This window comes from Panthera onca, chromosome A2 (assembly GCF_046562875.1).
Source record: "Panthera onca isolate mPanOnc1 chromosome A2, mPanOnc1 haplotype 2, whole genome shotgun sequence".
NCBI classification, from domain to species: Eukaryota; Metazoa; Chordata; class Mammalia; order Carnivora; family Felidae; genus Panthera; species Panthera onca.
The window spans coordinates 146,179,062-146,201,220 of NC_138340.1; the positions used below are offsets into that span (position 1 = coordinate 146,179,062).

Sequence of the window (22,159 nt, forward strand, 5' to 3'; positions counted from 1 at the left end):
TAATAGCAAACAACAAATTAACAACTATGTACTTTAATCTTCAGCATTCATAATTGCACAGAGTGTCACGGATCACTTAAATAATACAGGTCCGTTAATCTAATGAAGAAACCAGTAAAGTAGAACGTTTGGGACGGTCACTTGAGCATGTAAAAACTGTCTGCGAGTGACACTTAACACGCAAAGAGCAGAAACAGAACAGGTCTTTGAGGGGTAGTTATTTAAAATCCTTACCAACAGGCGAAGCACCGTGGAGAAACACACATAAATATATTCAACCTGCCAGACGCCTCAGCTAAACGCGCAGCGATTCTAATAGGTTTGGCTACAGTGACTTTCCACATATATACAGTAGGTTCTAAAACACTAGGGGGGTTTGGTGATTGGAATGCAGTGTAGGAACAAAGGGGGACTATCGTCACTTTCAGAACAGAATTGAGTGGGGAAATCTAAACTCCTGACCAGTCAACTTTAAAATGGCATAAACAGAACTTTGTTATGGAGAGAGATGGGTTTTTTTTTTTTTTTTTTCCCTTGAAAATGTATATGTGTCATAAATGGCTGAAAATCTTGTCCATGCTAGGGGAAAGTTGAGGGTGGAAAAATTGGCATTTTTAAAAAATCTATGCTGTAAAGAAAATAAAAAGCCAGAGCATTCTGGCATTAGCAAAAGGCTGAACTAAGTTCTCAGGCAATAAATTTATGGGGAAACATGACAGGCTCCTCATTAAAGCTATGTGTACGTTGGCTGAATTTTATACAAGATTCTTGAATCTTGTGGAAAATTGGGTACGGCTTGACATCTGAACAATGTCCCTGGTTTGTTTGATTTCTAAAGCATCGGAATATGTTGCACTTTGGAAATCAAGTAGAGAAGAATAAACACACTAAAACAGAGCTGGGCTGAATCTTAAAGTTATTTTTCCATATGTCTCTATGAGATATTTATTACCTTTGTTTCTCTTACAAACTACGCACCACCCCCCCCCCCCCCATGTTAGAAATACTGCGGTGCCTTCTCTTTTTCCAGTTGTTGTTTTTTTTTTTTTTGGTGGCGAGAAAATAGTCCCGTTAAGGCAAATCTTACCCAGCAGCAGTAACCACCTAAGGATAGGCAATTTTCAGTTGGCTTTTCAGAAGCTGGTTGCCATGACAAAGAGGACAATTTATTCCTTGGTCCCTTATCACAGCTACAGATCACAGACCATAAAAATTAACAAGGCTCTTTCCCTTTTCCTGATGATTTCAGGAGTTCCTCATCCTTACCTGAGGTCTTTTGTTCCCCCAATTAAATGGAATGAATGTCAGTCATCTAGCAATTCAATTAATGCTGATTCAAAATTCTGGCCCAAACCAGAATCTATAATCACAACCTCCTAATCACAGCTCAGTCGTGAGAATGAAAAGTAAGCAGGAAATTGCACTAATTACTCAATTAGACTAATACTGTATTTTTAAGCCAGGGTTTAAAGGGGCTGTCGGCTCTGACAAAGGACCTCGGAGTCGTCCTCACCCTGTGTGCCTGCAGTGGCCCGATTGAGGCTGATGTTTTCAAGTGGCCATAATTTCTATCCATCTAAGACAGATGGACCTGAGCTGGGGAATGGAAATTTACAACCGATAAACCAACCATGAATGAGGGGCAGGTCGGGGAGGGCGGGGGGGCTTCACTAGCTCTTAACACAGGCCTGTGTAACGGACAGGGCTCTTCTGGAGGAAGCCGGTGGCCCGTGTGAAGGTGGCTGAGCACACGTCAGCACAGTGCTGGGTCCAGGAAAACATCTGGTGGGGAGCAGCACTCAGGAAGTGTGAGAGTGGCTCTAGCAAACCTCAAGATTGAGCAATGCTCAAGGTGCCAGCCTCCAAACTCACCACGGAGCCTGCGGCGTGTGCCGGGCAGAGAGCTCCTCAGCCAGTGGGCCCGCCCCCGGGGGTGGCTGAAAGCTGAGAATCATCCACCCCCAGGGACAGCTTCTGGGGCTGCAAAGCCCACCTGGACAACCTCCACGAAGCCAAGAACAGCGAGTGAAAAAGAACTGGCTGGGAAGAACGTACCGGATGTGCCCGAAGAACTTACAAAACAATGCGGGATATGAACCGATATAAGCTGGACCTAAGTAGAAAGAAAAAAAAAAAAAAAGCCCCAAAAATTAGACTCTTTTTTCTTACTCAGGTTCAGAAACTTAAAGATTCTGTAAACAATAGGGAAGACACTAGAGCCTGCCATGCCTCTGGTTTTTGTAACACTCCCCCCGAGCTGGATGCAGGAAGGGAGGCGGACACAGAGGAAGGAGGGCCCATCGCACATGGCGTCGTCTTTCCTCTGCAGCAGTTGCTGAAAATGACCGACTTGGGAACTGCTCAGGGGTTCCGAAAGGAGACAAAGTATTTATTTGACTAAGACAGGCAAAGTCTTTACTTCCAGGGTTTGCCTTGCAGGTGGCCACTGCTGAGCGAGCGGGGATTCGGGGGGCCACCAGGGCCCCTGGCGGGCGGGTTATGACCGCTGCGGGTGCCTGGAACCTTGGAGTCTCTTCCGGAGGCATTAGCTTGGCTCAGCCGGCCTGCAGGAGGCAAGAAAGCAGGGAGCAGAGCTGCAAGAATGACTCCAGGGACGATCTGCCAAGTATACTTTTAAGCTAATGAAGTCGTACGGTATAACCACTTGCAAGCTAATGAAGCCCTATTCAGCATCTACTCTAGGCTAAACCCTACTCTTCATCCTTGGAGGTAGGGAAGGGGCAGGGACGAAAGGAAGCCCAGCGAGCTTTTTTTTTCCCCCCTTCCTCTCCGTTATCCCAACCAGCTTAGTCTGGCCTTCATTTCTTCTTGGTAGAGACGGGTACAGGAGTGATTAGGGAAAAGACAAGAGAAAGTAGTGTGCTCAAGGGAAGGTTGGACGTGCTTTCAAGGTGCCCAGAAGCTGCAGAGGGAAACAAAACCTGTGGGAGAGGAAATCTAAGTGCCTCAGCTTAGCCTCTCAACTCAGCCTGAAATACATACCTTATCTGAATGATAAGTCCTTTCTCTCTATCGGCAATGCCTAATTCTCCCCACAACCTGGAATCACCTCCCCTTGCCCCCGCCCCTCCCCACACGGCACCCGCACACTCCCCATGCCCTGCAAATAACGTAAGAATCTGAATATAAGAGATCAAGCTTTTCATATGACGATATTCCAAGCCGCAAACCTCAAAACGTTCTCCACAAAACATTCTCTACCGAAAACGTTATCTCTACAGGTCAAAATATCTTACTAGGATGGTCCGTAGGACCCTGCTCCTCTTCCAGGTAATATTCTATCTTTTTCAAGTCTTCTGGGGTAAATCTCCATTTATTCTCAGCTGGTGGAGGTGGCACCTTGGGGCTGGATCGTTTCCGGGCAGAGCCAGAAGGAAGGGGCTGCTGACAAGATGCTGGCAGGGAACCCGTAATCAGTCCTTCTGGGAATTTCTGAGCTAAGACTTTTAGACCTAGGTGTGGAAGAGCATCAGAAAAGGCGGCATTAACACGGTGGGGCTACGGTGAAACCTGGAAAGCTGGAAAGGAGCCTGCGTGTCTCCTGGTCTTTGGTCTGCTGGCCCAAGCCAACACAAGGACGTGAAATCTTAACTGCTTCGCCATTAAGTAAATTACATGAGAAACATGGTGGTTAGGTGGGATTCTGTGAATTCCACCAGAAATCCTTCTGCTGCAGTCTTCAGCCTTAAGGCTTGCTTACAGAGCCCTAAAGCAACAGCATTATTTCTGGAATTAAAAACATGTGCCGATGGAGCTAACGGAAGTTTCACATAACTCCTGACCCCTTGCAGCCAGCATGGTTGTCTCTCTTTCCAGAATTCTTAATTCTGCGCGTGGAGAGGAAAAGGGTGACGGGGGGGGGGGGGGGGGGTTGAAGGACTCTGAGTCCGACTCTCTGTCTTTTCGGTCCTAAGCAGAATACAGCCCACTCACCTCCGGAAAGCATGAAGAGGTTTTCAAATCCCCGCTCACACATGGTGGTGGCTGCCTGGCTGGCCAGCCTCTCGTCGTCGTCGTACAGAATGATGATCTTGCCGTGAGCATTTTTCTAAGAGTCACATGAGTTAAGGTCCCCCCCCACACACTGAGCTCAGGCTCCTAGACTCTAAAGAAACCCCCAAGGAACAAAGAACTGTCAAGGTTCCCCTTTCTGAGTTCAGAGAACGTCGGACAACCCCATGACCCCAGCAGTTACTGGATTTTTTCCTCTCGTGGAAACCACACAGGCGGGTAGTCTTATCTTTTAGAAACTAGTATTACCACGGTCCAAGACAGAACTAGCTCCCTGCTTGATGTCTTTTGATTCTTGTAGCTTCACAACCTTGAAAAGTTAAGTATTAACAACCTCCATTCCATAGGTGAGGAAATAGAAAAAAACCTGTGTGCCCCACGTGTCTACCGTGGCCTTATTTATAATAGTAAAAAAAAAAAAAAAAAAGGGAACCACCCAAAAGCCCACTAGAGAGGAACAGTTTAGTATATCATAGTAGAGTATATAAGATGAGATAATGTAGTACAACCAAAAAGGAGTTTATAAAGAGCATGGGGAAATACACTGTACTACGGCAAGAGGAAGAGTCAAAATACTAAATTATATATACGGTATGATTTCTACTCTGGTTTTCAAAAGAATACATAGAGGACAATCTGAAATAAAGTATGCAAAAAAACATAATCGGAGTTGTTCAGTGGTGATTATCAGTCTTCCTTTTTAGATCTTCCTGAGTTGAAATTATTTTCTATTTGTGTAATTTTTGTAAGCAAAAAAAAAAAAAGTAAAATTTTAAGAAGGGAAAAATTTAAAACAGAGGGGGAAAAAAATTTCCTTAAGTTTTACTTGGGAAAGTTTTCTAGGGGAAAAAACAAAAGTCTTAGGACTAACTCTCAATAGATCACAGCCTTTAACCTAATGTTTTTTGGCCCGCTGCAGGATGGCTTAGAAACATCTGCCAGGATAGTCAGGATACTCAGCAAGAGCTAAGAACCCAAATTCTAAAATATGCTAAGTAAGCTAATTAATATCAAAGGTCCTTCACAGAGGTTTTTTTCCCTAGGAGCATGATTCATGGCAAGTTCAACTCGTACAGTCCTCAAACCACCCAACTCCATAAAATGCAACAAAGGATACGTATTCAAGAATGTCATTTGAATAAGGGTTCATTGTCCTAGACAGAGTTGCGATTGGGTAACTGTAAGCTGCAGAGAGAAGAAAAAGCTTAGGACGTTTGTTGCTTTCTGTACAATTTTGCCCCAAATTCCTGCCTGGTTTAAACTCTAAGAGTTCAGGGGCGCCTGGGTGGCTCAGTTAGTTAAGCGTCTGACTTCGGCTCAGGTCATGATCTCGCGGTTCGTGGGTTCGAGCCCCGCGTCGGGCTCTGTGTTGCCAGCTCAGAGCCTGGAGCCTGCTTCGGATTCTGTGTCTCCCCCTCTCTCTGCCCCTCCCCTGCTCACGCTCTGTCTCTGTCTCTTTCTCAAAAATAAAGAAACATTAAAAAAAATTTTTTTTCAAGTCTAAGAGTTCAAAGAAATAGAGTTTCAAAATCAATAAGCCATAAACGTGGACACGTTTTCGAGAGAAAAGAAACAGGACACTATGAACAAAACATGAAGCTTCGTGTCACCGTTTCTGACATTTAGCCCCAGGCCGCGGGGCCATCTGAGAATGTCCCAAGCCTCTCTCAGAGCATTACGGTAGAGCCAAGGTACAGGTTCCCATGGTGGATTTGGTTAACACGTCACTTCCGGAATTGCTGACCCTGGGATGTGGCTCAAGCTGGCCTGGACTAAAGAATGGGCTCTGTTCTTGGGACTCAGATGCTAGAACGTCCCCTCTCTCTTACCTCCAACGATGTGGCACTGTTGGTAGGAATCTCTGTCTCGCACATCTAGCAGCAGGAAGGGGCAGTCGGGATAAGGTCGGTCTTTGGTGTTGGGCTCGGCTTTCTTCACTAGCCCTTTGTCTAGATCCAGTTCCCCAACACCACTGATGACGCTGCAAGTGAAAAGCAGGTCGTCAGAAACCACTCAGGGGTGAGTGGCTTCAAGGTCAAATGCGTTTCTTCAGAATAGCGAGAGAGTGCTCAATGTCTTCTCAAAGGGCACGTCAAAGAAGAAGGAAAATGCATATGGCGTCTCAGTTCTGTCTCTGAATGCACGACCCTATGGATTCCTATTCTATCACACTGGACCGCGAGGAAGGGACCCATGTGTCCGTATCACCTTCAGAGAAGGCATGTTAGGTCCTTAGCATGGCTGAGGGGACAGAGACTGTAGGGCACATGCTGCCTCCAGCAACAAGAGCAGCATTCAGAGAAAAGAAAGAGGCCAACAGTTAATCTGATGGAATGTGAAAGCAGAGCGAAAGGGGAAAGAATAAGGTTGATAGGACAGGAAACACGGAGGCCTTCTCTGTCCGTCATACGTAATACAAACCAACAGCAACGTTTTAATGTATTCCCTCTACTTATAGGGTGACCTAGCCGATACGTATTTTGAACCTTAATATCGTCAATAGTTATCTGTACTTATTCCCAGGTTATAGGCCACGGCGTTGAAGTTGAAGAAGCTTCCAGATTTGGCGGCATTCGTATAACGAGACAGAGGAAAAACGAGGATCGAAGTGAGTGAGTTCACCATTGACAGTTCTGTTTCTAAGGTCGTAAGATTGGTCGCCGTACTCAGATTGGAGGCGAAATGTAGTAAAAACAGGAATCAAAGGAATAAGATTAGTAGGCGTTATGAATAAGACGGCAGGTAGTGAAATATCTGTATTGGAACGAAAAGAGGACTCCTTTCCCAGGCAACTGTGAAGGCTTGTGTGCCGGACCACACGCCAGCACGCACTGACGTCTCCTCTCCCGGCACGGCAAATCAAATCCTGCGTCTAAACCTGCTAAACGCTGTCACTCGATGCCACAGAGCGCATATTTCGTTGCACCAAAGGAGAAGAAAATCTGTCTCATAGGAAACCGCGTCCTCAACGGAAGTCCCGTTGGTCCGTCTCGTAAATGCAATTTTCAAGTTCTTGCGTAAAAGTAGTTACAGAAAAATAACAGCGGTACCGATGATAGCAATTCTTTCTCTGGTAGACCTGGTTTCTCGACTACAGTTGTTTTCGCCATTGTAGAAGGGATGGTTATGTGCGGAAAATCAGCACCGTCTTATAATCAATGCCTAGTGTTTGTGAGAAAAGGGTTGCATCACAGCAAGAAGGACCCATCACATGCGGTTTGCAAATCGACACCGAGGGCCGCTTTCCTGCTCCTTTGCACCTGTGTAATAGCAGAGTATGGTGTAGGGCACTCTATTTTTCTTGTGATCTCAGACAGGGTAATTATAAGCTGCAGCAGACAGAAAAGGGGGTGGGAGTGGGAATCAAAAGATAGGAGATGTAAAGCTGAGTCCTAATAGCAAACCTGCACACGGGAAGGCTGAGAAGAATGGAATTAAGGAGCGAAAATTAATGCTCTCCTATCAATATATTCTTACCTAAATGCACCGAGATGCTGTGAAAAGATTCAGGCGATGGCATTTATATCAAGAGAAAATAGAGGGGCTGGGATGAAAATGTGGGACTTGACTACTGCCAGTCTGCTTCTAAGGCGACTATATCACTGAAACTGGAACCCAGGTTAGTATGAAGTAAAATACAGTGAAAACATGAATCTGATTAGCATACCTCTGCAGAGTCGAGCGACTGGAGTCCCCGGCTCCCGCGCTGTTTGTGGACTGGACAGGGCTTGGCGACTGCTCCCCAGGGCTCCCCTTCCCGTTGGTCCTGGCACTGACTTCCCCATCGGGCTCCGAAGTCGCAGAATCATTGTCTAAAATTTGCAAATGAACAGGTATATTGGACCTCAGAGTTGATTTCACTTGTCGGGCAGTCCCACTGAAATGAGGTCAAGGCAAGGAAATCCTATCACAGTGATTAAATTGTCCCCTAAGTTCTAACACGTAAGTTCTCAAAATGTAGTCGTGGATCCCAGGAGTCCCCAAGACCCTTTCAGGGGGACCTGCGAGGTCTCTTTTACCGGGTTGATATCTGCCCTCAGGGTGCCAAAGAAACAGTGGCTAAAACTGTGAGCGCCTTAGTAACACTCAGGGCAGAGGCACCAAGTTTGATGAGGAATTATCGTATTTTTTTCACCAACACGAACGCACTCAGTTAATAAATACAGCGGTCACATTTTAGCCAGTCCCTGATGGAGCTGTGATAATAATTCTATTAAGTCTCATCTTTAAGTATACGCCTTTTTAACATTCTGTGTAATGACATCGGGGGCCCACATACGGTAAGTCTGCTCCATACCAAGATAACCAAGATACCACTGGGGCCTCGAGGGAAAGTGTTAGTGTGATTATTGCTGCTTTTGCCCTGCACACCATTTTTACCCGGAAGAAAAACTGACAGGAAAATTATAGTTACTTAGACTCGTGCACGTGGCAGACATTCTCTCAAAAATGATCTAAGTGAACTTGTCGTTTCAAGGAAAAAAAACAGCTGATGGGCTCTGTTGTAGCGACTAAATCCTACCCCAAAATCAGAGTTTTGGAAACTAGCTGCCCTCAGGAGCTTGGGTGCCTCCCCGTACTTAATGATTTTTCTGATACAACAGGCGATGACGTTAATAAGTGTGATTTTTTTTTAAATTTTTTTTAACGTTTATTTATTTTTGAGACAGAGAGAGACAGAGCACGAACGGGGGAGGGGCAGAGAGAGAGGGAGACACGGAATCCGAAGCAGGCTCCAGGCTCTGAGCCATCAGCCCAGAGCCCGACGCGGGGCTCGAACTCACGGACCGCGAGATCGTGACCTGAGCTGAAGTCGGAGGCTTAACCGACTGAGCCACCCAGGCGCCCCAATAAGTGTGATTTTTTAGATGTTGTGTAACGAACAAAATTTGTCAGTATTTGGAAGATCTTCCTAACTCGGCGAATCAATATTTTCCAAGTGGCCAAAGAGTGAGGTTAGAAAATTATGCGTGGCTAAAAAGCTTCATTCAAAGCACAGGACAGACCAAGGAGCTTCACGTAATGGAATCCAAACCATGCACTGATCCGGTTTCAGATTCCACATTACAACTAACCTTTAAGAAGCTACCGGTTGTCAAGTTTCAGTACAGCCTCAAAGATGTGTATCCATAATTATCTGAAAGAACTATTAAAAGATTCTCTCTTTTCAACTACAGGTCTGTGTGAGGCTAGATTTCCTTCCTATACTTCAATCCAAAGAGCATATTGCCACAGAGTGAACGCAGAAGATACGAGAATCGGCTGTCCACTCTTAAGTCAGACGCGGAGGTTTACAAGAAGATGGGAAACACGGCCATGCTCAATAAACTTTTTGTTTGCTTGTTTTGGAAACACAGCTATTTTGCATTAAAAGCCTAGTTATGCGTGTCATGGGCTCAATATCACTATTTGTAAGTGAAATAGTGAATACATATTTTTAAGCTCTCAGTTAAAATTTTTTAATGCCCTCAATATCGAAAGAGGGGCGCCTGGGTGGCTCTGTCGGTTGAGCGTCCGACTTCAGCTCAGGTCACGATCTCGCGGTCCATGGGTTCGAGCCCCGCGTCGGGCTCTGGGCTGATGGCTCAGAGCCTGGAACCTGCTTCTGATTCTGTGTCTCCCTCTCTCTCTGACCCTCCCTCGTTTGTGCTCTGTCCCTCTCTGGCTCAAAAATAAATAAACATTAAAAAAAAATTTTAAAAAATAAATATCGAGAGATATAATGCACCCACACCAAAACTATTTGAGGTCCTCGATAATTCTGAAGCGTGCGGAGGGAGACTGTACCAAAACGTTCGAGAATTTGCTGTTTCCACTGGTATGATGAGCGAAGAAAGAAAGATAAGAGGCCTCGTTATTAAAGAGGACACTAAAATTTATTTTTCATATGATATAATCTACCTAGAAATTTCAGGAGAATCCTCTGAGAATAAGGGAAATAAGCGTGCACGTAGATAAAGAAAAGAAATACTAACAGGCAAACAGTTTTTCCCACATGCCAATTAGAAAGGAACATGAAGAGCATCTCATTCCCAGTAACAACTGCGGATATAAGATATGTCCTCCTAGAAAACAGGACTATTAAGAAATGCAAAGGGCCCGTACAAACTTACATCCTTTATAGGTCTTAGACAAATTTTACTTGAGAGACATTACAGAAAACCTGAATGAAGAGAGTGATGTATCTTCACATTCCTGACTGGGTGACAAAAGTGAAACGATGTTAATCCTTTCCCAATTTCATTTTTAGTCCTAAAACAATCCCAATGGGGTTTTTGAAAAGCTTAAAGGGATTGTACAAATGAGAAGGAAAAAAAATACACACACACACACACACACACACACACACACACACACACACGTACATACGGGTAATTTGGAGAACATGCCTTACCGAATAGTAACATATGTGGCAAAGATAAATGATCAAAACAACGCTGAACCTGAACCACAAACCAGAACGACGGGGATATAAGAGAGAACACAGAAACAAATCCCAGAATATACATAAAAGCTAACATACATTAAAGGTAACATCGCAAACGAGTGGGGGAAGGGAGAACACTTGCATAAATGGTGGTGGGATAACATGTCAACTCTCTAGAAAAATCAAATTTAGATAACCCCCTCACATCATATGCCACAAAACGTAACAAGTGGATTGTTGTAGGGAGAAAACCCAAACCACCAAGCAAGGTAATAGAAGAAAATATAGGTGAATAATTTATCTTAGCTTGGATTTTACGAGTCTAAGGCAATAAAAGAAAGCACAACGCGGAAGGCTAATAGATTTAATCACATAAAGATGCAAACCTTGTGGATGTCAAAAATGAACACCAAGAAAATTAAAAGGTGAGTAACAAATTAGGAAAAACATCTATGACATACATGCATTAGCAAGGCTTAATATAGCGAATTTACAGAATTAAAAAAAATTAACTAGTGCTTTAATTGGAAAAAGATCATGTGCACCAGGTAAAAATGCAAACAAGATAAATTTGTTAATATGGAAAGGAAGTCCCTTCCCACTCCTGACCTCTAGGCCCTCAGGCCCCCTCTTCCAAGGGAAACACCTGCATGTATTTATGCCTCCCTCCAGAAATAAAACAACTACGTACTTTTGCACATATTTTATTTCCTCCCCTTTTCACATATCAGGAGAACACTATCCATACTGCTCTCCGCTTAGGTTCTTGGTTTGGTCGTTGTTTTATTTTTACTTAACGATGGAGATTTGCATTTGGAAACTTCACATTGTCAAGTGAAGCCTTTTCTCGTTTTCAAGGCTGTACTTGTTTCCAATGTTTAACGAGACCCTAATGCACGGAGCTTTTTCAAATAGGTAAAAGATGAGCGTTCCGTGAGAAAAAAAGAATGGGGAAGGACAGGTAATGTTCTCAGAAGAAGAAATGTGTGGGGCCAATAATCGCGCACATACACAAGGCTCAGTTTCATGACCGGAGAGATTCAAAAGAAAATGACCAGATACTACTTTTGACCCATCAAGTTGGCAAGCACGTGCAAAAATGAGAATTCTTCAGCACTGCCTGGGATGGGGAGGAACAGGTCTTTTCATTTATTTGCTGGGAATGCAAACGGGGAGAACCATTCGGGTTCGTTCGGGAATGCAAACGGGGAGACAGTGCGGAATCAACGCCCGAGCGTCTGAAAATGGTTCCGCCCTTTGACCATCTGCAGCAAAATTTATCTTCAGGGAATAATCAGAACCACACTCAGGTTTACGTATTTACACAGCAGCATTATTTTAGAAAAGTGAAAAATTAGAAAAGCTGTCATGTCCGGTAGGAGAATAGTTAAATCAGTTATGGTATGTCCAAAGGACAGACGTTATATGACGACACAACCTTTACGATTAAGCTTTTGAAGTCTATTCAATGACACAGGACAGCAGGCATGATGAAATGCTAATCTGGTACAGCATAATTCAAAAGTATGCACAAAGAATATGGATTCGAGGGGCGCCTGGGTGGCTCAGTCGGTTAAGCGGCCGACTTCGGCTCAGGTCATGATCTCGCGGTCCGTGAGTTCGGGCCCCGCGTCAGGCTCTGTGCTGACAGCTCAGAGCCTGGAGCCCGTTTCGGATTCTGTGTCTCCCTCTCTCTGACCCTCCCCCGTTCATGCTCTGTCTCTCTGTCTCAAAAATAAATAAACATTAAAAAAAAAAAAATTAAAAAAAAAAAAAAAAGAATATGGATTCGGGTGCGCAGTTAGGGGAAAAAGTAGGGCAAAATGTTAACAGGGATTATTATTTTAATTTCCTTCCTTACATGTTTTTTGCAATTTTCTAATTTTCTAGAAATATACTTTGAAGTCGGGAAAAAAACAACAAACATCACAAAAGGAGGTTTTTTCCTCCTTCAAAAATAGCCAATATGCATACAATCTGTTCTACAGGCATTCCTGAGTGAGTTATTATTCTGTGTAGAGCGCTAGAAAAACACTAATATTACTCACACATTATGGTGTCCTACTTTACAAGAGCCTATTTTGCTGTGCAAATTTATCTCAGAAGAGAAAATTGCATGTGCCCATATGTTCTGGTGCTGTAATCTCCATGAATTCAAGGACCAAATCCAGGTACTTATATAACCAGGTTAAAATTGGGAGTACTTGTATGAGGAGACTCAATTATCTCTGTTACAAAGAACCCTTATTTCTCTGCCGTGTGAGAGGCATCTGTCAAAGATAAATTCCTGTCTTTGTCAGATGCTCTTTATCCTCCCTAACAAAAACAAGCCCAGGGAAATGACAGTTAAGTTGCACAAAGCCGGTGTTCGAACTTCCTGAGAAACTGGTCTCGAAATCCGAAGTCAAATTCCTGGCCTGCATCAACCTTAACAAAACATATTCCCCTTCAATAAACAGCCACACGTTGATGGTTGGGGGCCTCAGGATAGAATAAAGACCTTAACTCTGCGTATTCTTTTCACGACAGTGCCACTGAGAGGTTTTATTTTCGACTTCGCACTTAAGAAAGGAAACCTGGAGCTGGAAAGCTATCTTCCCAGCCCTGTCTCCAACCTAGCACCTACGCCTCCCCGGGTCATCGCCAGGCTAGATGACGCGATTCTCCAAACCCGCTCTCCGTGCCTTTTTGCTCAGGTTGCAAGACTCTCGCCCGTCACTTGCACCTGTTCAGATTCTGTTATGTTATGAACATGTTATGTTCAGCTCACAGGCTTTAAGAAAGCCTCCCTCGGTTTTCTAGCTGGAAAGCACCCTTCCTTCTTCAGAACTCCCAGAGCGAAGACCCTGGTTATGAGCGGAGACTCGCAGATTTGTACCCTACGCCCATCCCTTACTGGCTGTATCCCCTTGAGCAAGCCATTTAACCTCCGAGGCGTGGGCTTCTCATCTCTAAGCATTTGTTTCTTCCAGAGTCTCTGGTAAGGTGAAGTAAGAAAGCTGTGTGAAGTGCTTAGCAATGTATATTTAACGAATGATGACTTCTTTCTAATCCTTCATTATGAATTTCTGCCACGTTAGCAATTTCACGCTTCTGTTCTCATTTTCCTCGCCCAACACGCACACATGCGCGCACGTGTGCACACGCGACTACCCACTCCATGTGAGCAGGGCTGTGTCGTCTCTGTAGTCTCCTAGCACCTAATTCTGTGACCTGTACGTAGGTAGAAGGCACTAAAAATATCCGTTGAGAAAAAGTAATTAGTATATTAAACACACACAGAACGTTTAAAACCACGAAAACACACCAACCAACCCACCACACAAAAAAACATTAACAACTACAAATGTTAGAGCTGGAAAACCAGATGGCTTTTTAAAAGGCAGAAGAATGAACAATTAAAGCACCAGAGAGCATGTCTCGGACGGTAACAATCTAATTACAAATAGATATATCGAAGTCCCAATCCCCTGTGGACACAAGAGCAAAGGTGGACAGGGTGAGAACTCCGGTCACACGGTCAATCGGTTATTTCCCCCACGTCCTCAATTCTCATTACCTTCTAGCCTTTGAATCTCTTCAGCTGTCACTTCCAGTGTTTGATCAGATAGGGAAGCAACCTGGATGACCTGATAGAAAAAAAGAATGAAATATGTAGATGTGTTTGTGTTTGTTAGTCTTTAAACAGAGGCAATTCTGCCTTTAACAAAAGACGAGGAAACATCAAAGATCTCGTTTCAAGAAATTGTCAGTGTCCTCCACTGGAGACTAAATCTCAGGCCTCCTGACTTTTGAGGAGCGGGAATTACACTGCAGACGATCATTCCAGAAACACAGATTCGTTTAAAACATCGCACAATAAACTTAAAAGTCCAAAAGGATAATTTAGGACAAGAAACATGCGTAAATGGTCATACACATTCCAGTCCCAACATAATACACAATACTTAACTGTGACAGAATTGAATCAGCAATTCGACATTCAATGAAGAAATCAATGTCTTATGAATATATATATATATATATATATATATATATATATATATATATTTAATGTTTATTTACTTTTGAGAAAGAGAAAGAGAGAGCGGGGGTGAGGGGGGAGGGGCAGAGAAGGAGAGGGAGACACAGAATCTGAAGCAGGCTCCAGGCTCCTGTCGGCACAGGGTCCTGATGCAGGGCTTGAACTCACCAACTGCAAGATCATGACCTGAGCCGAAGTCAGACGCCCAACTGACTGAGCCACCCGGGTGCCCCTGAATGTATTTATCACAACACAGTATACCCCCCACCCCCCCCACGGTTTTTAAAGCACTTTTCACAGCTCAGCTCAGAAGACCCATGATCCACCATGTCAATGAAACTCTAGAGACCAGAATTCTAGATTTGAAACATGAAATGAAAGTGTGCATGGAAACATACAACCTAAACCATAAATGCGACGATTTAAAAGTAGAATGCACATTTTACTTTATCAAATTCTTATCAAAGAAGATAGCTCACACCATCCTTGAATGAGCATACACTGCACACATAGGTGAAATGTACAGACAGAAGAAACCCTTCTGCAAATATTACCTAGAGTGGAATTTAGAAATACTCACATAAACCGGCACTCATCAGAGTCTTTACTCCAATGGGAAGATCGCTGAACTTACCAGCTGGGCAAAAGTTGTAACTTTCAGTCTCTTGAAAAGCTCATCTTTTTTGTATCTGTAATCTGAAAAGCAGGATAGGACAAATAATTTTGTAGGTATATTTTTCTTTCTTAGAGGTACTCGTTCTGTCTAGTTGTCGAGTTACATGGTATGATTTTCAAGTTATTTATATGCTTTTACATATATTATCTAATATTTGATCCTCATGACATCCTCGGAATTAAGTGTGGCAGGTATGATTATCATCTCTTCATTTTTTTTCCCCTTTGCTTCAGCTGGTAGGAGGCCTAGAGTTGAGTTTATAAGCCACCCTTTTGTGTCTAGTGACTTTACCCCTCATGTTATTTCATCCATTTGCCATTTTCCTTTTACTCGGCTATCTCTCTTTGGACCGTGTTGTCTTGCATGCATGTTGTAAGCCACTTTCAATCCTTTGCAGAACAGAGCAAGGAATAAACGTCTGCATCTTACAGATGAGGACAGAGACCCAGAGAAGCTGAGTTGCCCCAGGTCAAACAGTTGGTGAGACATTTACACCCTACTATTCTAACCCTGCCTCAAAGAGAGACCAATTCTGTTCCTGAGGTTACAAATTACACTGGAGACACGGGACAACCTTTTTTTCTCCCCGGGGTACAATGCTGGGCACAGAGTTCTTATGCCTGGTCCTGATAATCTTCTCTATCAGTTTCTCTGCATTTCCACCTTCAGTAAAAATCCACACGCTAAGTTGTACGAGATGAAAAAGTTCCCGAGATCTATCATGCAGCTGTGTGAATGTACTTAACGCTACTGAGCCGAACACTTAAAAACAGTGAAGATGGTAAATTTTATGTTATGTGTGTGTGTGTGTGTGTGTGTGTGTTTACCTCAGTTAAAAAAAAAAACAAACATCCATATTTATTCACCGCTATCCTTCTGGTTCTGACTCATAACTCAAAAGGGGGTACTTCTGCACTTGTTAACATTTCTTCATATCACATTTGAATGGTCGTTTTAAAATTTTAGCCAATCTCACTTGATCTAATACCTGTCCCGTGGAGGCATGCTAAAAGTTAGCTTCCATGCAATTTTCTGAAGATGACTGCCGATTCTAAAGAATTTTTGGCATTGAACTCCCCCCCCCACCCCCTATACTCCACTACTCTTCTCCATTTTCATATTGGTGGTCACGACTCCTCAAGTATTGCCACATTATTTCAGAATCATTAAAGGTTAGATGGATAATTACTATGGCCTTCACAGCAAAAAAAAAGTCTCCTAAACCAAGACTCCTAGCAACAAAGGAAAGGATTAGAAGTATTTAAAACGATTTACCTGGTGTTACTAATCATTTCCGTGAATTTTCTAAAAACGCACACACAACGAACACTTTGGAAGATGATGTTAGCTTGGTTTACCAAACACTTTACGAACCACGGTTAGGAAATGACAGTACGTTAAAAACTAGCCTTCTGTAAATATATCAAGACTGACTGTTACAACGAATTAAAGCTTCTCTGTTCTGAGACGCCTCAAAGAGAGCGATGTGGCTCACAACGAACCACTACGTCTAGAAAATTCTCAGGGTAGCTTCCTCTGGACACAACAAGGTAACAAACCTAGATGCAAAGGACCTTCCAAGACTCACCGGGATGCAGCCCCAGCAGGTTGGGCAGAAGCTTGCAAAAAAATCCAACTGAATAGCTACAGCATTCCTCTCAGTCACCACCGATTTGCCCACCAAAAGCCACTCACGTAAGTCAAAATGGTGATAAGTCAGCCAAGAAAGAGAGGCAACAGCTTGCGAGGGGTTTGCGCTGCGGCATTCGTCCACTGATCTTCTTTTGGTACAGTTACAAAGTTTGAAATACTTCCCCAATTCTTCACATGCTCAGTACAAAAGGTACACATGCAAATCCCCTTTGACTACGTACAGATGATCCCAAACCCAAACCAGGCTCTACCACATTCTACCCATTGGCATTTCTAGTACCCTCTAGGCACTACACGCCCCACTGTGCATTTGAGCCTGCACTCTACATACCTGGTTCTTGTTTAGAAGGACAGCCATCACTGGGACTTTCTGACATTATTACTCAGAGATAAAAGATCAAACTAGACGTCTGACAGTTAAGTTTTAAATGTTATGGAAAAGGAAGACTGGGAACACTCCGTCAGCCCGTCCTTGCAAGGGCGAACAGAGCTTTAAGAATGGAGCCTCTGCTCCCATCGTCGCTCCCCAACTCGGGGATGGAGACAAAAAATCTGAGTTGCAGATCCGTTATCAAGGTCTTCTTCTCCAGTAAGTCTGGAGTCTAAGTCTGACTCTCTCGAGTTACTGGAAGGACAGAGACCTGACTATCTAGGATGCTTCACGCTGGTGTCATCTAACCACCAGAAGCCAAGAATAGGCTTTGTGTGCGGTCAATAAGCACAGGGTGTCTGTTTTCTCGAGAGAGAGTTGAAAGAAGATTCAGATTACAAAGGAATTCTGCGTTTTCAGCGTTCTGTTAAAACACGTTATTAGCAAAGGGAAGCTGGGCTCACAGGGGAAGACAAATCAAAGGAAGTAACAGAACAAGGTTTGTGATTTCACAGAAAGACACGGCATCTAAGGTAACCCGAGAAAAGTGATGGATCTAGGGTGTCAGGAAACAAGGCAATATTCTCCTCCCTTTCGACCCAAAAGAACATCTACAACAGAAAATGGGAAAAGAGAAGGAAATAGCTTCCAAAACGTAGATCTCAAACCAGAATCTGAAGTAATTCTAGTCGGGGAATCAGCACAAACTGTGTGTGAAACAAGGTGAGAGGGGCCTCCTGTCTTACTAAAAGGAAGTCCGAAACTTCTAAAGAGGGAAGCAAACATTTTCAAGGACTCTATTCTAGAGGTATTTGGGGGGCGGGGGTGGGGTGGGGGAAGAGAAGCTCCATTTAAAGTTTAGATATTAAAGAAATCACATTGCGCTTTTAAGAAATGTTTTCAACAGGGCTTGGCAATCTGGGCGGGAACGGGGCGTTTTCGGGGGACAGATTTTGGTGTGGACGTGAGAACTTACGCTAAGCTACGAATGGACAGGGGAGGCAAAAGGGGACCTCAAACCCAAACAGAAGCAGGCCGGCTGAACTTTACCTGCTGTGGATGAATTACGGGCGACGACAATGAAGCATGGGTGAGTAAATGAGACTTTTTTCCTGGTTGAAAACGTTACTACATACTTAAAATATATACACTTGTGTCATGTATAATGGAATAAAGCGATAACATCTAATATAAAGGACCCGAGAAGAAAAGGATACTGTGACGTGACACATTAAAAACCAAATGTCTAGAACATTAGCCCTCATAGCTAGACATGGCAAATAATAGAATCGGCATAAAGCTGTTCCTGAGTCCACACTGATGGCTGCGGTTTCTCGATACCCCAGCAATTCAAAAGAAGCAGAAACATTATCATTTAAATGAAAAGGTCTGCTGTGTAGTAACAGAAGTCCTGGCGAATTCTGGATTTGTAGTATTCTCTTCCCAAAAGATGTCTATTACCAGAGGGAAGTCCTGAACTGTTAACCATCGGAGTGCCTCTTTACTACCATCAGCTAAATATTCCCCTGTCACTGGGCTCTTCTGCTGAGGATATGAACAAATCCGTCTTAGAAAATAGATGTTTCTACTTCTTTCATTCTCCCCTCGATGTGTACGCTTTACATCTATTTTGGACACAGAATGAAAAATTATGCTTTTGTGCAAGGGGAATGCACAAAATGACTAGTAGCAGATCTTTGCAGATGAGTAGTTTTTAAGAAGGAACGCATGAAATATGATTTTTAATTAAAGGGGAGCAGAGACTGCAATGGATTTATAAGGCATAGCACCGCTTTAAGCTTTCTCCCTCACTCCTCTGTGTCTTTCATGGATACTGACTAATTTACACACACAAGGATGTTATAAAATAAGAGATAATATTATTCCCATCTCAGGTATAGAGAAAACTAAGAAAGTGGGAAAGATCATGACCTTGGAAAAGGTCGTGGAGACTGCAGTACAATGAAACCAGAAGCTTGGACTCTCGCTGCTTAAGTAGAGCTCATTCTACATTCCAACACTAACATCTCCTATGGGATGGAAGTCGGGCAGAACTTGGCCCTCAAGCAACAACCTTAGCAGCTGGCCGGGACGGTACACGGCGTTTCCCACATCCTTCTAGGCACCTGCCAGGCTCACCCACCTCCCACAGCTCTCTGTGCGTGTCAGCTGTAGGGAAGGGTTAAGGTTGTTAATAACCGACTTCTAGATGGGCTCCATTATCCCAAACCTTCAATAGGGTTACTCACTTTTTTTGATCTCTTCTAGCTTCTCAGTGTATTTAGTCATGCTGTTACCTAAAAAGAGAATAAGATAGGCTTTTTAACGGAAGAAAATGAGTAACTCTGTAAAAACAGAATGGAGTACAAGTGTTCCCTAAGCCTTCCTATCCTGTTCTTACAGAACTACAGTAGGCAAATGGGCCACACATACTTAACAGTCTTTTGGATTATACAGCATCATTAAGTGATGAGGAATCAAGGAAAAAGTTTTGGCCAAAGAAACACGAGGCAGTACGGATGATCACTTTATATTTAAAAAAAATTTTAGGGGCACCTGGGTGGCTTGGTCGGTTAAGCATCCGACTTCAGCTCAGGTCACGATCTCGCGGTCTGTGAGTTCGAGCCCCGCGTCGGGCTCTGTGCCGACAGCTCAGAGCCTGGAGCCTGTTTCAGATTCTGTGTCTCCCTCTCTCTGTGACCCTCCCCCGTTCATGCTCTGTCTCTCTGTCTCAAAAATAAATAAACGTTAAAAAAAAAAAAAATTTAATAAAAAAAAAATTTTAAACACTTATTTTTATTATTATTTTTAATGTTTATATATTTTTGAGAGAGAGAGAGAGACAAAGCACAAGTGGGGTAGGGGCAGAGAGAGAGAGGGAGACACAGAATCTGAAGCAGGCTCCAGGCTCTGAGCTGTCAGCACAGAGCCCGCCGTGGGGCTCGAACTCACCAACCTTGAGATCATGACCTGAGCTGAAGTCAGATGCCTAACCGACTGAGCCACCCAGGCGCCCCTGTAATTTTTTTTTTTTCAAGTCAAGGCTTTCCTCCTTCTTTTTTTTAAATTCCCCCATAACCTTCTCGTGGGGAAGATGTGCGGAAGAGAGGGAAAGAAGCAATGATCTCTGAATGTCTAAAATGTGCCGCCGTGGCTACCCAAGCAATCCCTTGCGCTGCACTTAGTCTTTGTGGTTTCCCTCGCTTTCCTGAACTTGGTCTTCAACTATTCATGCTGATGTTGCAGCCTGAACCAGACCACACAGTCTGTGCAGTAGTATTCATCACGGATTTGCTCTGCTGAGAAGTAAGAGCAGATTCCCACCACTGCGAAGAGCACCCAGCCCTCGTGTTCTACAGCCTGCTTCTACAATACCAGGCTCTCGCCAAGGTGGTTTGGAGAGTTTCCACACGCTAAAACTGGGCCAGGATCGTTTTGGTTTCCGAAAGAACTGAGGTCTAGTTCCCAAGCGAGGGGCTATTATTTTTTACCGGGCATGCTTCAGTTTGATTCAGTTCAACACAGCAAGCTCTGCCTGGCATTTGAAAGGTACAGCAAAAAGGGAAAACCCGTCAAAAAGAATTTCTCATTTCTAAAATCGCGCTCCTAACTTTCAAGCCTTGAGAGGGGCTCGTCAGATTCCGTCCCAACTTCAGATAAAAGAAACGCTTCCAGTTAATGGCGTGGACTGATGTTTTTAAGGACCATCCTGAACTTTTCTGCACGGCTGAGGTCAGAAGTAGAGAAAGAAAATTCTTGCTCTGAAACCCAAAATACCTTTTCAAAAAACAACTTACATCACGTTAGTATTAAATCTTCACTTATGAATCCATCCGGGAATAAAATTCTGCTGGGTTAAAAAAATTTTTTTTTTTTTTTCCCGTCTGAAGACACAACTCTCCGAATCAGGACAGAACAGCAGGACTCGGTGTAGTCCTGGAGTCAGGCTGTTGCGGCCTTCCAAAAGCTCAGAGAGACATGACGGTAGTCAGGGCCGCGGGAAGGCCTGAGCCTTCTCAAGGGAGGCACTAAAAACGCCTAAGAGGTCCAAATAGCACCACAAACCAAGATTGGCCTCAAATATGATCTTTTCTAGGTTCTTCAGACTGGAATGGATCTGAGATGGGACCAGATCTCCGGAGGGCACCAGGAATTCCTCTGGAACGTACTTCCCTCTCCCCCCGCAATTTTGACCTGAGGCGGGAACCCCCCTCCCCCAGTCAGCAGGGTGAGGGAAGAAGTGAGCTCTTCAGCGACCCGCCATCTTACTCGTCAGCTATTGTACATCACAGCTTTTGGTTCCGCGCTCCCGAGATCCTACACTTGCGTGTTTTTGGCGTGGCAGTTGGTTTCTTTTGGCTAGGGCAGCTTCAGGCAGTCTCCTCACAGGAGGCTGAGGTGCAGAAGAGATGACTGATTTGCTCAGTGACACAGCAAATTAGAAGCTAAGCCAGGATTAATATTCCCCACCTCCTTGTTTGTAGCACGGCTCACAAAAACAACACCGCTTCTCTAGTTGTGTTGGTTCAAAAACACGGTTTCACCGTGAGGTCAATACGGAGGGAGTGTTCCTTCCCTAACAGGGGCAGGTGGGAACCATTTTATGCTCTGAATTCCCCAAGGCATACCACGCATGGAAAACAACAGCCAGCCTTATTATATGGTCTTTATTATCAAAACGTTGCATTTCCAATCTACAGTGGTGGCTACTAACAAGAGTGTCGCGAGTCCACTTCTCCATCGATTATCAACATTTTTGGACTCTTCCCCCCCCCCCCCCCCCCCCACACACACACACACTTCATCTTTGTAGCAACAGAGCCTCACAACAACCCAGTGAGGTAAGGCTGTCACTCCTCCTGTTTGTTTTTCCCACCGAAGGAGAAGGCAGGGAAAACAGTCTTTTGCAGAGGTGTACAAATACTTGGCACAATTAAGAACAGATCTGAGAGGGCTACCGAGAAGAAGGTCTTTGCA

At 44.0% G+C, this 22,159-nt stretch overlaps 1 protein-coding gene across 3 annotated transcripts in view; it reads right to left on the reverse strand.

Moving 5' to 3' along the window:
• Positions 1-1,030: 1,030 nt before the first annotated feature.
• Positions 1,031-22,159, reverse strand: part of CEP41 (centrosomal protein 41) — a 46,504-nt gene continuing 25,375 nt past the window's right edge. For all 3 annotated transcript variants that reach the window (XM_060633129.3, XM_060633128.3, XM_060633127.3), the window contains 9 exons: positions 19,432-19,479; positions 15,118-15,179; positions 14,019-14,088; positions 7,700-7,844; positions 5,862-6,013; positions 5,150-5,217; positions 3,955-4,069; positions 3,258-3,473; positions 1,031-2,564 (listed from right to left, as the gene is read on the reverse strand). In XM_060633129.3, the coding sequence (XP_060489112.1) occupies positions 2,416-2,564; positions 3,258-3,473; positions 3,955-4,069; positions 5,150-5,217; positions 5,862-6,013; positions 7,700-7,844; positions 14,019-14,088; positions 15,118-15,179; positions 19,432-19,471 (1,017 nt within the window). In that variant the 5' untranslated portion in view covers positions 19,472-19,479 and the 3' untranslated portion in view covers positions 1,031-2,415. The remainder of the gene's footprint in view (positions 2,565-3,257; positions 3,474-3,954; positions 4,070-5,149; positions 5,218-5,861; positions 6,014-7,699; positions 7,845-14,018; positions 14,089-15,117; positions 15,180-19,431; positions 19,480-22,159) is intronic.